Raw genomic sequence first — 15,231 nt, 5'->3', positions numbered from 1 at the left:
CCCCAATCTCTACCCAAAGACTGTCCAAATGGGTTTCAAGATGCATCTTAACCTGTTATAGAACTGCAAGGACTTGTCCCTCTTCTAGGTTGATTGCCCATTCCACCAGGGCTCAATCTACCTCTGTGACCCTACTGAAAATATACCTGTCTCAGACATCGGCAGAGCAGCCACCTGGTCTTTGCTGCACAAATTTTCCCAGCACTGCGCTTTTATGCTTGCTTCCAGTGCTAGTACACCTTTTGGTGGTGCTGTTTTATCGTCTGTACTGGATATGCCTCCTTGGTACCTTCCTCTGTAACTGAGGTACTGTTCGGGAATCTCCTGAAGTGGAGCATCCATAGGGACTCTACTTGAAGAAGGGAAGGTTACTTACCTTGTAGAGTGACTGGAGTTCTTTGAGATGTGTGTCCCTATGGGCACTCCATTAGCTACCCTCCTTCCTTTCTGCCATAGTCTTCTTGCTGGGCTTTTGTGGTTCAGAAGGAACTTTAGTGGCAGCAGATCTGCCCCGCTCTGCCCACCATATACCCTTGTACCAGAGCATGAGGCTATCTAGGGCACAGGCATGGACCTGCCAACACTGCTGACAAAATCTCTGGTAAGAGTGCACTGTGCACACGCATGCTGACGTAGGCACACAGAATAGGACACATCTCAAAGACCTCTAGTTACTGTACAAGGCAAGTAACCCCTCCTTATATGATGTCGTCATTTTGAGCATCCCTTACCTAACTGGCTTTGCTTTTATTGTGACGTGATGGCATTCTTAAGAGCTGTTGTTAGGGTAAGGGTGTTGGTCCTTCCTAAAATACTTAGTTGGATATTTGAAATTTATGACTACTGCTGAGGCTCTAAATTAAGTTTATTTTCTTACATAATTTTCTCAAGATGGCTAATATTTGAAAATGTTAGTTTGACAGAGAGAACATAAAAATTCCAGGAATGCTGATAATTGATACTCCAGGACATGAGTCTTTCAGGTAACTTTTTTTATTGTTGTGATGTGAAGGGTCTTGTTAATAACTGATCGTAAGACTTAACTGTTAATATAGGCATAGGTACTTAACTGAGTTATAGAATTTAGGATGAATCTGCTATTTACTGTATATCTTTACACTTCTAAAAAAAAAAATCATTTTTGTATCTGACAAGGGATATGCTTGATTTACATTTGCATTTTGTATCTAGCTCATCACTTGTGGATGAAAAGTGTATATAATTTTCCCATCCGTGGTCAAACTGTTATATCTAGAAGAGCATGTAAAGGCAATCTTTCACTTTGGATAGTGAATATAAAAACTTAACTGGGAGAAAACAGTGCTTATCTGTGAAATGAAACTTAAGTGCTTAGGGAAAAGTCTTTTCCCATCTTAGTCTCTAGATAAGTAGTCAATGACCTAAATTTTGGCTTGTTATAGAGCCTAAATGAGTCTGGAAATTGGAGATTATGAAAGCTAACTTTCTTAAAAGTCTCATACATTTTACTTATTAATTCAGGATCCTAATGAAAACTTAACATAAAAGGAATTACGGTTGGTTAAATGTGACATTCTCCAACAACACCCTTACAGGCAATGAAATGACAGGTTATAAGACACCTTTTAGCTGTACTCTAATACCGACGCAGCCCATTCCTGTAGATGATGACAAATTCAGCATCTTCATAACAAACTTCCTTCTGCCAGATAACACAGTGTATAACATAACCTCAGTTATAAACTCAGGAACATGAGTAAACAGTTAGCGTCGACATGTGGATAAGTTAATTGTGCAGTGTGTTAACTTTCTGAGGGAAGTAGGAGGCGTTGACCTCTTGGTTAACATGGTTAGAGACTGAAGATATAATTAATCTGCATGGATTACCCGAACTTTGTTTATTGCTAGGGCATTAAGGAGTATGATCAGTGCAGTCTCTGTCCATACTTAGATTCAAAACTGAATTACAGTGATCTGATTTAGGACCTTTAGAGCAATTTTCATCACCTTCTTAATAATCTTTCTCAGAAAGGGCGAGTTAGAAACAGTGTGATACCTAATGTTTGCTGGTTGAGTATTACACCTCCTAAGAGGTTTGCCTACAAAGTCTTTCACAAATGTGTTCCTTTGTTAATGGACTTGGACTTATAGAAACACTCTAATACATTTTGGAAGTGATCTTCTATTAATAGTATATAGCTGGCATGTCATTTAATCAGTTTTCCTGTCTCTTGGGAAGAGTGAGTAATGTGGCAGTATCTTAATGCAAATCACAAGATTTTCACTTTTTGTTGGGCAAACATCAGTTGACCCTGATGTAAAAAAACAAAAAAAAAAACATTTCTAATAAAAAAAACATTATGGAATATTCAGATTACTGTATGAATGACATTCTTTCTTTCCCAATGCCACAGCAACCTAAGAAATCGAGGAAGCTCACTTTGTGATATTGCTATTCTAGTAGTTGATATTATGCATGGTTTGGAGCCCCAGACAATTGAATCGATAAACCTGCTGAAATCCAAGAAGTGTCCCTTTATTGTAGCGCTCAACAAGGTAAGATGGCCTTTCAAAGATGTATTTAGAAAATTCAGTATCAAATATGTACTGTACTATTTTGTCTGTTAATTGAATTGTGTTTATGAACAGTGCCATTAACCCATTGTAAGAGCTGAAGCCGTGGTTCTTAGTTGTCTTTCTGTTGACTTGCATCTTTTTCTGTAAATGAAACTGAGATTAAGTATAAGACTTTCATAGACTTTGCAGAGCAGTTTAAGGAGTCTCCTTAAAGAAATTTTTATTATTCAGTTAATCTCATAGCTCTTCTGTGTGGTTCACATTACTGGAAGTTGTTCTTCAATCATTCTGTAATATACTTAGATGAATTTGTTGGGTGATACCTTTTTCTTTTTTACCTTGTAAAATTCAAAGGTGTAGTACGATTCTGCTCCCCTTTTAACTATTTATTTAGTGTGTGCATAGTAGTTTAGCCAAGCGATGGCATCTTCTGAGGTGGGTCTTCTAAACCACTGGTCTCCAAACTGAGGTGCACGCACCCCTTGTGCGAGATGATCCCAGGGGGTGCGCGGCAGCAGGAACACTCTGCCTTTTTTTTCTTCGGCGACAGCTCTGCATGTCCACTGCTGGTGTTCCCCTCAGGTGGACCCCCTGCGACGGGTCTTTTGGTCCTGTTCCGTCGGCGGTGCGGCAGGTCTTCCGGTCTTCACCCTGGGGTGTGCGAGCCAAAAAGTTTGGAGACCACTGTTCTAAACTAACAACAGATGTTAGTTGTTTGAGACAGGTTTCAGTGTCCTAGCAGAGCACTGAGCAAATTTAAATACATTGTAAGGACTGGTTTCAAGTACTACAACATTAGGTGACAAAGTGTAGAGGAAAAATATGTGTAATTAGTTTGTCTTTTTTAAAATTGAGTAGTTGGCCAGCATTTTCAGGTATGCTGATAGGCATTTTGATTTCTTACATAGTAAAATGTTTTTAATCTTTATTTTGTAAGTTTCAATGAAATATTTGTATGAAAGGAAAAACTAAGACACTACAGAAATCCTGATGTTACAGCGATCATGTACATTTTAAAGTGGGTTATATAAATGGTGCTAAGAAAACTAAGTTGTGTTCAGATAGCTTTGCCATATGTTATGTGACACGCTGGCAGTCTTATTTTTCTTTTTAATGGGTGTTAATGCATATTGCTTTCAAAGTATTTAGTAAATATTCAGAATTAAGGGTGGCAGGGAGTTGAGAAACCTTTGTGCAATTACTTAAAGGACTCTTGTCTACTGGTGGGGGGAGGGAGGGGCAGTTTGACCTTGAAAGTGTCTTAAACCTTAATTACAGAGGCCCTCAAATCTTATTATTTTACTTTTTAAACACCTCCATGTTGTGTCTGTTCTGTAAAGTGCCTCCGGACATAGACCTTGTCTCAGTGAGCTCCATAGTGTAACTTTTAGATGTGACGCAATGTGCGAGGGTTAAGAAAGGTAAGGAGTGATGAAGATGACAGTCACAGCAATAAAATCATGTTACACAGTGTAGGTATGTGTACTACTTTATGGCCCAGTTAAAAAGGTCTTAATTTATGTACCTTTTATGAGCATTGTGAAAGAAGCAAGCCTTAAGTCGGGATTTGAATGAAATGACCATAATGCCTTGCACTAAACGTGACCTACTTTAAAACGTGCTTTGGGAATTACCATACATTCTGTAATGTCTTTTTATTGTTTTTGACACCCATTCTGAACACACCTTCTTCTTTAAAAAAAACAAATTGCTGTTGATATTGACTTAATTTCTGTTGTGCTGTTGCAGGAAAGGAATTCCAACCTCACCCATAAGCTTTATAAACAGTTAAATACCCTTTCAGCAAGGGCTTTGTGTATCCTTTCTTTACTGTATATAAACACCAAGAACATTATTTTATTTAAAAAAAAAAAACTCATGACTTAAGAGAGTCATGTTCTCGGGAAGTAGGAAGACTAAAATCTTTTCCCACTTGTTTTGTCTTAAACTTGATGCAATACATGTAATTAAACTACCACTTCAGTATAAAAAACACTTTGCACATGTATCAAAAGACACAATTCAACAGTCTGAGGTTTTAAAAAAAAGTAATTATTGCACTCAGGAAATATTCTCCAGTACTGTTTGTTTTTTCCATTACAATACAGGATATATGTATGTAGGAAATCTTTTTATATTTGAACCATACACATGGTCACTAGGATAAATTGGCATCTAGATACTATGGTGATAAATACTTAAATATTTCTTATAAGCTATTCATATGTGAGGCAGGTCATAAATGACAGTTGACTTCTGTAGGCATAACCCAGGAATGCACTTCTGAACATAGCAAAGCATGACATAACGGTATTAAAATTGTATTTTCAAGATTGATAGGTTATATGACTGGAAAAAAAGCCCTGATACAGATGTAGCTACCACGTTAAAGAAACAGAAGAAAAACACAAAAGATGAATTTGAGGAACGTGCAAAAGCTATCGTTGTGGAATTTGCACAACAGGTAGGTTGGATTATTAACTTTTTTCTGTTAACAGAAGTGAAAATAGGTGGACAACTTTTGAAAGCCAAAGAGAGATTTCTTATGGTATGAATATCACACTGTGTATTTTCTGACCCTTTATCAGTGTGTTAATCATTAGTTTCAATTTATGTAAAAAGTAGAAAATCTGCTTTATTTTGGTGAGAGACAGCTTTCTCTACCCCCATTCCAGTCCTGGGTCACTTTGTTGAGAATGCAGCATCAGTAGCGCCAGCAAAAACAGACTGGGTTTTTTACACATTCTCCCCTCATTTGAATCACCTGAGAGAAACTATCTCGTCCCTTTTTTCTTCAAACTAGTGTGATTGTGTTCCAGCAATACTTAGTTTTCACAGCCTCTCTCTGGTCGCACAGAAACTGCCTATAAGCTAAAATATAGTAACTAGATTTATAGGGTTTACTCAGATTTTGAGCTGTTGTCTGTTGCCCTCTTTTTTGTGCTTTAAAGTGTGAAATTTGAGGCCGCGTTATTAAGATGTTACTGAAATGGAGCTAGGACTTGAATTCAGGATTTGAAAAATGTGATGTTACATGCTGTTAGTGTTGATGTGGTAATTTTCCATGCAACTGTACTGTTCCTGGTTCTAGGGCTTGAATGCTGCTTTGTTTTTTGAGAATAAGGATCCCCGCACTTTTGTTTCTCTGGTACCTACCTCTGCTCACACTGGGGATGGCATGGGGAGTCTGATAGCTCTTCTTGTTGATTTGACGCAAACCATGCTGAATAAGAGACTGGCCCAATGTGAGGAACTGAGAGCTCAGGTTATGGAGGTAAGTCAGTGTCCGTGCTTTTTAGAATATTTGTCTAGCAAACTTTTTTTTTCCTTTTTGTGGCTGATAAACTGAGTTGAAATGCAAGTGTTTAACTTTTTTTTTTTTTTTCTCTTTCTCATATCTCTTAGGTCAAAGCACTTCCAGGCATGGGAACTACCATAGATGTAATTTTGATTAATGGACGTCTGAAGGAGGGTGATACCATTATTGTCCCTGGAGTAGAAGGTCCTATAGTAACTCAGATTCGAGGTCTTCTGCTACCTCCCCCTATGAAGGAACTACGAGTTAAGGTATGGGAACAGCATGTGGAGGTGGCATTTTAGGGAAATCTTAAGAATTAGAACAAAAGATTAGAATAAGGGGGAAACCCAGAGAAGTATTCAATACACTTTACATCATAGAAGCAAGTATCCAAAGATGATCAAATTAAAGTGAGGAGGGGGAATAAATGGAAGAAGTTGCAGGTTACAACACATCCATACTCCCACAGATGTGTCTAACTGTGGAAGTGGTTCAGGACAAGGATCAAAGAATAACCACACCAATGTATATTAACAAGCATCAAGGTATATTTATTCTGGTTATCCAGGTTTACGTATAATGCATAGACATGGAAGGGAGAGATCTTGTAAAATGAATACAAAACCCATAGGTTTCAGAGTAACAGCCGTGTTAGTCTGTATTCGCAAAAAGAAAAGGAGTACTTGTGGCACCTTAGAGACTAACCAATTTATTTGAGCATAAGCTTTTGTGAGCTACAGCTCCTTTTCTTTTTACAAAACCCATAGAAACACTTCTTTAAAAAAACAACAACATTCAAATATAAAGTGAAATTACTGAACCAATGAATCAGTACTTTATGATGTTTGGTGCCAGGTGTCCTGAGACAAGGGGAATGAAACCCTTGCACAGTGCTGCAGCCTGCTTGAGGAGGGATAGAAGACTGGGCCAGCCTGATCTCACTAGGGTTGTGTAGCTAGGAAGTAGACAGGGAGGTTAGAATATTGACTTCTGGATCATTCTGAAAGGAGGAGGAGAGCCACAGAAGTGAAAAGTTCTTTATGATGTTTGGTGCCAGGTGTCCTGAGACAAGGGGAATGAAACCCTTGCACAGTGCTGCAGCCTGCTTGAGGAGGGATAGAAGACTGGGCCAGCCTGATCTCACTAGGGTTGTGTAGCTAGGAAGTAGACAGGGAGGTTAGAATATTGACTTCTGGATCATTCTGAAAGGAGGAGGAGAGCCACAGAAGTGAAAAGTTAATTTATGAGAGGAGAAGCTAGAACCTGATGAGGAGCAGAAGAGCTTTTCTCTGTTACTGCCTTCATTTCAAGTAGAGTAAGGTCTGGAGCATTTCCTAGTCCTAAGGCCAGAGGAACCATTATGACTCACTAGTCTGCCCTTTTGCATAACAGAGATCATAAACATTTCTCAGATTAAAATTCAGATCTCAAGTCCCAGCCCAAGCTTAACAATAGGACCATCTTTTCATTTGTTGGGGAAGTATGTCCTTGCAGGGCTCTATGATCCTTGGGGCTTCACAGAATTGGACACTATAATGGGGCAAGATGGTAAATTGATTTTAGCAATCACCTTGGCATTCCATTTTCGGTCTTGCATGATGATGCCCTACTGTGGTGACCACACAATCCTGGCTGAATTGAAAATGGTGCTGCAGAGGAAGGAAGAGGGCTTAGTGGAATCTGACAACACTAATAGGTCTAGTTCTAGTAAGGAGATTGGGCACCTTGTCCAGGTTCACCTGGACACCCATGCGGATTGAGTGGCAATGCAGATGGTGACAACAACTCCTCTTGGGGGCCCTATGAAGTGCTAGGTTAGCTTTCCTGTCCTTGGTGTCCAGTGGTACTGCTGTTGGCCTGTAAGGGCTAGAGACTGGATACTAAGGCTTCTCTTTGTCATTCTCAGGGCAAGGTCCTGTTTGATTCATCTCCAGTTGCTGGGTACCTGCTTACAGTGGGAGTGTGAACTGAAGGCACATCTGTGCACATGCTCCCTTATGTTTAAAGTCAAGGGTAAAATTTTGCCTCTGTCCCATTTTCAGAGTGCACTTAAGAGCTTGAATCTTACTGAGAATCTGGGCTCCTTAGTTCTTGTCACTTCCTGAGGGGTCCAATGGGAAATGGGCTCCTTTAGCAGGTTAGGGTCACCTAAAGAAACTTCATCACCCTTGAGACAGGAGATGAATTTGGGTGCCTCCAGAGAGCTTGAAAGGGTGGGGTGTTTGAGGGGTTAGGGAGCTATACTGGAATCTCCAGAGAAGGTAGAGACCGTCCAGAGGAAATGAATCCAGACACTGACTTGACAGTATCTTCAAGCTGAAACTGTGAAATGTCTTTCTGTAGGGAGAGTCTGGGTAGGAGAGGGATCTGCAAGATTCCCCTAGGCTGTGGAGGAACAGTGCTGGAGCTTCAGGGAGATGAGAGAGGGGGAGATACCGGTGTATTGCCATCAGGAAAGAGACCATTAGGAAGGGCTGCCTACTCTCCTCCTCTAAGACCACCTACTCTCCAGTCATGCTGAATGTGTGGGGGTGGGGGGCAGAGGCAGTCCGGCCTCAGAGCCCTTGTAGACTCTTTGTAGAGTGCTGTCTGCTGTACCTCCCTCCTCTCTCCCCCACCCACAAAAACAAGCTAAATGTATGCCAGAAGCAGGGGACTTGCTGACAGATTCTCTGCTGCTCTGTTTTCTGTCTGCTTTTTTCTGGGTTTCCTTTTCTTTCTCTCTTGAGCCTCTTCTTTAGTTCTGGGTGTAAGAGAGACGCAAGAGGAAGAATTAAGGAGAGAGCAGCTGGGCATGCAGACTGAGGCACACGCTCCCTGCTTCAGGGAATTGAAGGTTAAAAAAACTGGAAGAAGTGGGAACAGACCTGAGCCGCCTTTGTGCTACAGGGCTTGATTGTCAGAGTCTGTGCCTCCTTGTTTGCTTGTGCAGCCATAAAATTAGGCATCTTTGACTGTCTCTTTATTGGTAGCATAGGGAAAGAGGGACATATGACCAGGTGATCTGCTGAGTAGCTAAACCCCTGCTGTGTGCTGCTAAGGAACATCCATGTGAACTCTTAAATGAACATTTTTCTTTCTTCTTCAGAACCAGTATGAAAAACACAAAGAAGTTATGGCAGCCCAGGGCGTAAAGATTCTTGGGAAAGACTTGGAGAAAACATTGGCTGGTTTGCCCCTGCTTGTGGCTCATAAAGAGGATGAGATCCCAGTTCTTAAGGTGAGGCATTGCTGAACATATACAATTCCAGTAGGCTCTATAATGGAATGCCAAGTAACATGAAATCCACTGAATGATAAAAAGATTTTCATTTTTACTTTTAAACTGGAATTTTTAATCTGTTAAAATGTTGAAACTTCAGCATGCAGGAAACATAGCCATTTTTGTTGTATCTAAAACAATTTTGTAATGTATGATAGTTTTCTGTTAACACTACAACCTGAACTCTAGTATAGTGGAATTTGTTAGTGTTTCCGTGACTCATTTATTACCAGGTAGAAAATTAGCTTACTGGAGCTTGTGAGATAGTTATTAAAAACCAAACTACCCAGTATTCCAGTTTGTATGTATAATTATTGTTTTGGGACCTGTAGTAATCTGGACCTATTTTATTAAAATTAGTGATTAGCCCAAAATATAAATTTGTTTAAATTAGTGAGATCAGAATACTTGAATTTACAGAACTGGCTTCAGCATTTGTTAAGAAGTACTACACAAGAGAAACTTAGTGAGGACTTTTTCCTATGCATGTTTAATTGTTCCATATCCTTGTACTAATATAGATGTACTACAGTTCTGGATGAGCTTTTAATTGTCTGAATCAAAAATTCACTTTTTAAAAACTTCATCCCATCAAATGGTATAAATGGACTGCCTCAGTGATTTAATCACGCAATTGCCAGAACTGTCCACTTAATATTAGTTTAAAAACAAATGTTAAATTCATATTCCATAAAGTCATAAAATTCTGACTGGCATGTATGGATATAGAAGAACTTCCATACGGTGACCATCTGAGCACTTACCAAAATTAAGGGAATAGAAAGTTTGTGTTTGTCAAGGAACTGGACTGCGTCTTTAATATTGTGGGAAGCCTTGGCAGGAGTGAGTATTTTGCTGTGAATGTAATGAGGTCTGTATGCTAGTCTCTTCCAGTCCGTTTTATGTAATATGTAATCTGTTTGCTCAGTACACTGTACCACAAAGGGCATTTAAAAAATATCTACTGTACAAGATTTTAGGGGTCTCTGCTTTTGTGGCTGATCAGAAAGGAGCAGCTTTGTTCTCTTACGCTAGTGAAGACACTGCACATATCTGACAGACGTTCTGCCTATATTGACTGACCAGAGCTTCATCCATCTCAACAGTAGAGACTATTACTGTATTAGGAAGGGGAGAGCAATGGAGTGAAGAAAAGTTTACTTGTCCGTATCGTAACTGTTGTCCCTTGAGATGTGAGGGCAGACATGTATTCCACTCAGGGATGCACATGCCAGTGCACCAAAACTGGACAATTTTGCTTAGCAGTACCTGTATGGGCAGTGCTCGCTCTCCCCCCTCTCATGGCTATATAAAGGCACCACCCCACCTCCTCTAAGTTACTTTGAACCAAAATCCCCAGCTGGAGACTCCGATGCAGAGGGGTGGAGCATGGGTTGTGGAATACATGTCTGCATCCACATCTCGAAGAGTAGAAGTTACAATACAGGTAAGTAACTGTCTCCTCTTCTTTGAATGGTTGCAGGCATGTATTCCACTCAGGTGATTCACAAGCAGTTCCAGCAGGAGATGGGCTTGGAGTCTGTTTAAATAGTGAGTGCAGAACTGCATTCCCAAAGTTGGCATCAGATCTCGATGCCATGGTGATAACAGCATGTCTAGCAAAAGTATGTACAGAAGACCACATCGTAGCCCTGCTGGTATCTACTACTGAGACATTGCTAAGAAGAAATGCAGCCCTGTCACCTGAGCTCTTGTTGAATGAGCCCGCAATGACTGTGGAGGCATCATCTGAGCAACTTCATAAGCTGTGGTAATGCAAACAGTTATTCACTTGGAACAGTCCAAAGGGGAGAACCATGCCCTGGTAGTGATGGCCAGTGACCAGGAATCTGAGGAACTTCCTGTGGCCTGGGAAGATTGTCATTTGCAAATAAGTGTCCTGAAGATCAAGAGCAGCAAACCAGTCATGTGAGGGCTGAGAAGAGGGGTGAGGTTTGAGAAGCTTTGGGTGGGGGAGAGAAATGTGTTTGAGAACAGCTGCCCTAGAGTACACAGGATTTGTACCTGCTGTAACAGCAGTGATTCGTGAGAGAGGTCCCTGGAGGATGGGGTAGAGGGAGGGGAGGGGAGAATGGCTGGCTAGCAACTAAATGGCATAACCCAGTTTCACAGTGCTTAGAACTCATCTGTCCATAGTTGTAATCTCCCAAGCACTGTAGAAGTGAGACAGCCTGTCCTCCAATATCTGGGGCATAGGTATGACATTGAGAACTGAGGTGCTGCTCTCAAAACAGTGGTCAAACGGACTATCTGGCTGAAGAAGGAAAAGGACAGGCCATTTGACGAAAAGTAGACCAAAAAGGTTTCCTCCTCAGTGACTTATGCCCCTTTTAGAAGAAAGCTTGCTGCCTTGCAGGGTAGGAAGGCTGATGGAAATATTGCTCAGAATGATATTGCTTTTGGTTCCCAAAATGCCACCTGTGTGACCTGGGTATAAATTCCCAAAGAGCATAGGGTTCCCCAAGAGTCTTTGAAAGAAGGTAATGTCTCCTCCGTTTTCTCTGAGGGTAGGAGGTTACCATCAAATGGCAAGTCCACTATATGCTTTGCCAGATCTAAGGTACTATGCCAGAGTTTTGTAACCATGAGATTCTTCTCATAGTTTCATCCAGGGTTATGGCCTTGGCTGTATCATCTGCTATATCTAGGACTGATTGCAAAGAAGTTTTGGCCACTAAATGACATTCCCTAAGAAAGGCCTTGAACTTCTCCCTGGAGAATTCTGGAAACTCTTCTACAACTTTGGACATGGTAATTGTCTGCTGGTTTGCAATACGCATGTGCAAGGGGGAAGTCAAATAGCTCTCTCCCCATCAAATCTAGCCTTTTGGACTCTTGAGGCATAGATGTATTTCTTCACAGTCTCACTCATTTGCTGCTGCCACAACCAGGGAATTGTGACCTTGATGGGTGAAATAGGATTTGAAGTCCTGCATTGGGACATAGTCTCTCGTCAGTGCACTTTGCTGTGGGCATTAACAAAGCCAGGGTATTCTGTAAGATTTAGCAGGCTCTAATATTGCTTCATTATCGGGAGGGCAACTCTTCCAGAAACCAGTGACTGGAGGATATCTACCAACGTATGGGTATTTTCCTGCATAAACTTGAACTGAATACCTCAGGCCGTCGCCATGCATCTAAGCAGATGCTGATGCGATCTGCAATCCTCTGGTACTGGAGATGGGGACTAAGGTACCACTGTGTCATTGGTGCTGAAGAGGACGAGGTAGCTGGAGCAAATGGAATCCTTTGTGGAATGACTTCTGACTATCCCAAAGGTTCAGGGTGCCCTCATGCAGAGGGTGCTCCCTCTGCTGTTGGCTGCAGGACAGGTAGTTTCAGTGGGGAGCCTACTGGAGGTACAGGTGTTGTCATTCTAGAGCAGGAGTGGGCAAACTACGGGCCGCGTCCGGCCCATCAGATGTTTAAATCTGGCCCTTGAGCTTCCGCTGGGGAGCACGGTCTGGAGCTTGCCCTGCTCCGGCGCTCTAGCCAGGGAGCAGGGTCAGGGGCTTGACCCACTCTGCATGTGCTGTGACTCCATGTGGCTCCCGGAAGCAGAGGCATGTCCCCCTTCTGGCTTCTATGCATAGGGGCAGCCAGGGGGCTCCACACACTGCCCCTGCCCCAAGCGCCACCCCTGCAGCTCCCATTGGGCTGGAACTGCAGCCAATGGGAGCTGCAAGGGTGGCACCTGCAGACGGGGCTGTGCCTTCACACAGGAGGCGGGATATGCTGCTGCTTCCAGAAGCTACAGGGGTGGCACCTGCAGAAAGGGCAGCGCGCAGAGCTACCTGGCCGTGCCTCCATTTAGGAGCCAGAGCGGGGACATGCTGCTGCTTCTGGGAGCTGCTTGAGGTAAGCACCACCCGGAGCCTGCACCCCTGACCTTCTCCCATTCCCCAACTCCCTGCCCCAGCCTTGATCCCCTTCCTGCCCTCTGAACTCCTCAGTCCCAGCCTGGAGTACCTTTCTGCACCCTGAACCCCTCATCTCCAGCCCCGCCCAGAGCCCGCACCCCCACGCGGAGCCCTCCACCCTACCCCCAATTTCATGAGCGTTCATGGCCCACCATACAATTTCCATACCCAGATGTGGCCCTTGGGCCAAAAAGTTTGCCCAGCCCTGTTCTAGGGTGAGCAGACTGGAACTTCACCGAGCGAGGGACTTTCTAGGGAAGCCACTGTGGATAAGGATATTTAGCATTAGGGGAAAGTTAGAAATAGGCCAGGGTCCCTTGTCTCTTCTGTGGCAACAGTACCAATCCTGACTAGGACTCCTGCAGTGTTTGAACAACCTTCGAGAACCAGATGGGGAAGGCGCCTCTGTGCTCACTTGTGAGGCTCCCTCTAAATAGCTTGATAGTGGCGGTGGGGCCACTCCTGACTGAGCTACCAAGCGTCCCGCACCATCCATGGCCCAACCCCACAGTGGCATTTGTATGAAAGGAACAGTTGATGGATTTTTGAATACTGGGATCAGCTCTGAAGTCATACTGGTCCCCAAAAGGGGCATAGGTGTCAAAAATGAAGCTGTTCCCAGGCTAGCGGATGCAGGCCACGTCATAGTCTGTATCGGTACCAAGGATTCTATCCATGTCAACGATACGCTCAGTTTCAGCAGGAAACTGCCACCAAACCCAGGAGAGCTGAGGACTCGGCAGATGATGTCACTGTAGCTGGATGATCCTGAATAAGCAGTGGAACAGGGACAGACAGGCACAGCAAATCTGATAGGCTGTCAGAGTGGAAACTGACAGTGCTGTCATCTCTGTCAAGGGTACCAGACTCAGAGGGCGCCCCCGAGGTGGAACTGGAGTCAACGGTACAGATTCATCCTGATCCCACCTCAGAACCAGAGATTGGGTCCTACTCAGTACTACTTTTAGGTGGAGCAGATGCTCTCGCTGTCCTCTGAAACAACCACAATCTGTTTTGTGGGTTCTTTTTCTCAGGGGTCCCGATGAAGGGGAGCAGTCCCTTTATTTTTTCTGGGCGAGTACTCCAAGCTTGGTCAAGAAGCACCGGTCCATACTGGCTGCAGCACTCATTGAGGGGTCTGATTCTCCACAGCAGACCCGCATTGAGGCAGGCCTCGTTGCCTGCTTGAGAAGGTGCTGTTTTAATCCTAAGTCTATAGCTACCTGTGTCCTCTTTTTAAAGGACTTACATATAGAGTACCTTTCTTTAAAGTGCCCTTCCCCAAGACACAATACACTTCTGGTGTGGGGATCAGTATTGGAGATAGCTGCCCCATGCAGAGGACAATATTTAAACCCTGATGAGGGTATCCCACTGGGGGAGAATACCTAACTGCTTCCTATTATTGACTGATTAAGGGTACTAACAATAACTGTATACAAAGAAGATGCAAAACGCTGTGAAGACAAGTGTGAAGGAAAGAACACTAAGTGTTCAGATGCTAGCTGTGGGTGGTGAAAAGGAACTGAGGGGGGTTGGGGTGGTGTTGCCATCGTATAGTCAGTGGAGGGCTTACGAGGGGAGGGAAGCAAGCACTGCCCCTAAAGGTACTGCTAGGCAAAATTCTCCAGCTTTGGTGCGCTGGGCGTGCACACATCTGAGTGGAACACATGTCTGCAACCACTGGAAGAGGATAAGCTCTGTCAATAATAATGCAAAACCTATCTTTTTGCAAAATCTTCAAGTGATTTGGTAGGACTTCATGGTCCAGAAATTCTTCTAGCTATATTGGAGGGGGAGAAGAAACTTCTCCCTATACTGACGGTTACTTTAGCCATGGAGTGGTGGAACAGAAGGCCAATTATATAAGTTGGCACATGGTGTCCAGATACCATATTGATTGGTTCATTAGAAGACCGTGGATGGATAGAGGAGTTTAGAAGCTTAGCAGGCTATTGTAGTTTGGTAAGATTGCTAAAACTGGCTTTTCTTTTTAAAGGATGAGTTAATACATGAATTGAAGCAAACGCTGAATGCTATCAAGTTAGAAGAGAAAGGTGTTTATGTCCAGGCCTCTACATTAGGCTCTTTGGAGGCACTACTTGAATTTCTTAAGACATCAGAAGTGCCAGTAAGTACTTGATAAAACAAAAAATTAGTGTGTTTCATACCAT

General features: G+C 42.8%; 1 protein-coding gene across 1 annotated transcript in view; it reads left to right on the top strand.

Annotated features, from left to right (window-relative positions):
• Positions 1 to 15,231, top strand: part of EIF5B (eukaryotic translation initiation factor 5B) — a 72,492-nt gene that overhangs the window by 47,108 nt on the left and 10,153 nt on the right. The window contains exons 13-19 of the mRNA XM_077814598.1: positions 916 to 983; positions 2,394 to 2,535; positions 4,889 to 5,020; positions 5,648 to 5,830; positions 5,962 to 6,123; positions 8,943 to 9,074; positions 15,057 to 15,188. Coding sequence (XP_077670724.1) covers positions 916 to 983; positions 2,394 to 2,535; positions 4,889 to 5,020; positions 5,648 to 5,830; positions 5,962 to 6,123; positions 8,943 to 9,074; positions 15,057 to 15,188 — 951 coding nt within the window. The remainder of the gene's footprint in view (positions 1 to 915; positions 984 to 2,393; positions 2,536 to 4,888; positions 5,021 to 5,647; positions 5,831 to 5,961; positions 6,124 to 8,942; positions 9,075 to 15,056; positions 15,189 to 15,231) is intronic.

Source organism: Eretmochelys imbricata, chromosome 1 (genome assembly GCF_965152235.1).
Source record: "Eretmochelys imbricata isolate rEreImb1 chromosome 1, rEreImb1.hap1, whole genome shotgun sequence".
In the NCBI taxonomy this organism is placed as follows: Eukaryota; Metazoa; Chordata; order Testudines; family Cheloniidae; genus Eretmochelys; species Eretmochelys imbricata.
The sequence above is the reverse complement of the archived record's forward strand: the minus strand, read 5'-3'. Positions and strand labels throughout refer to the sequence as shown.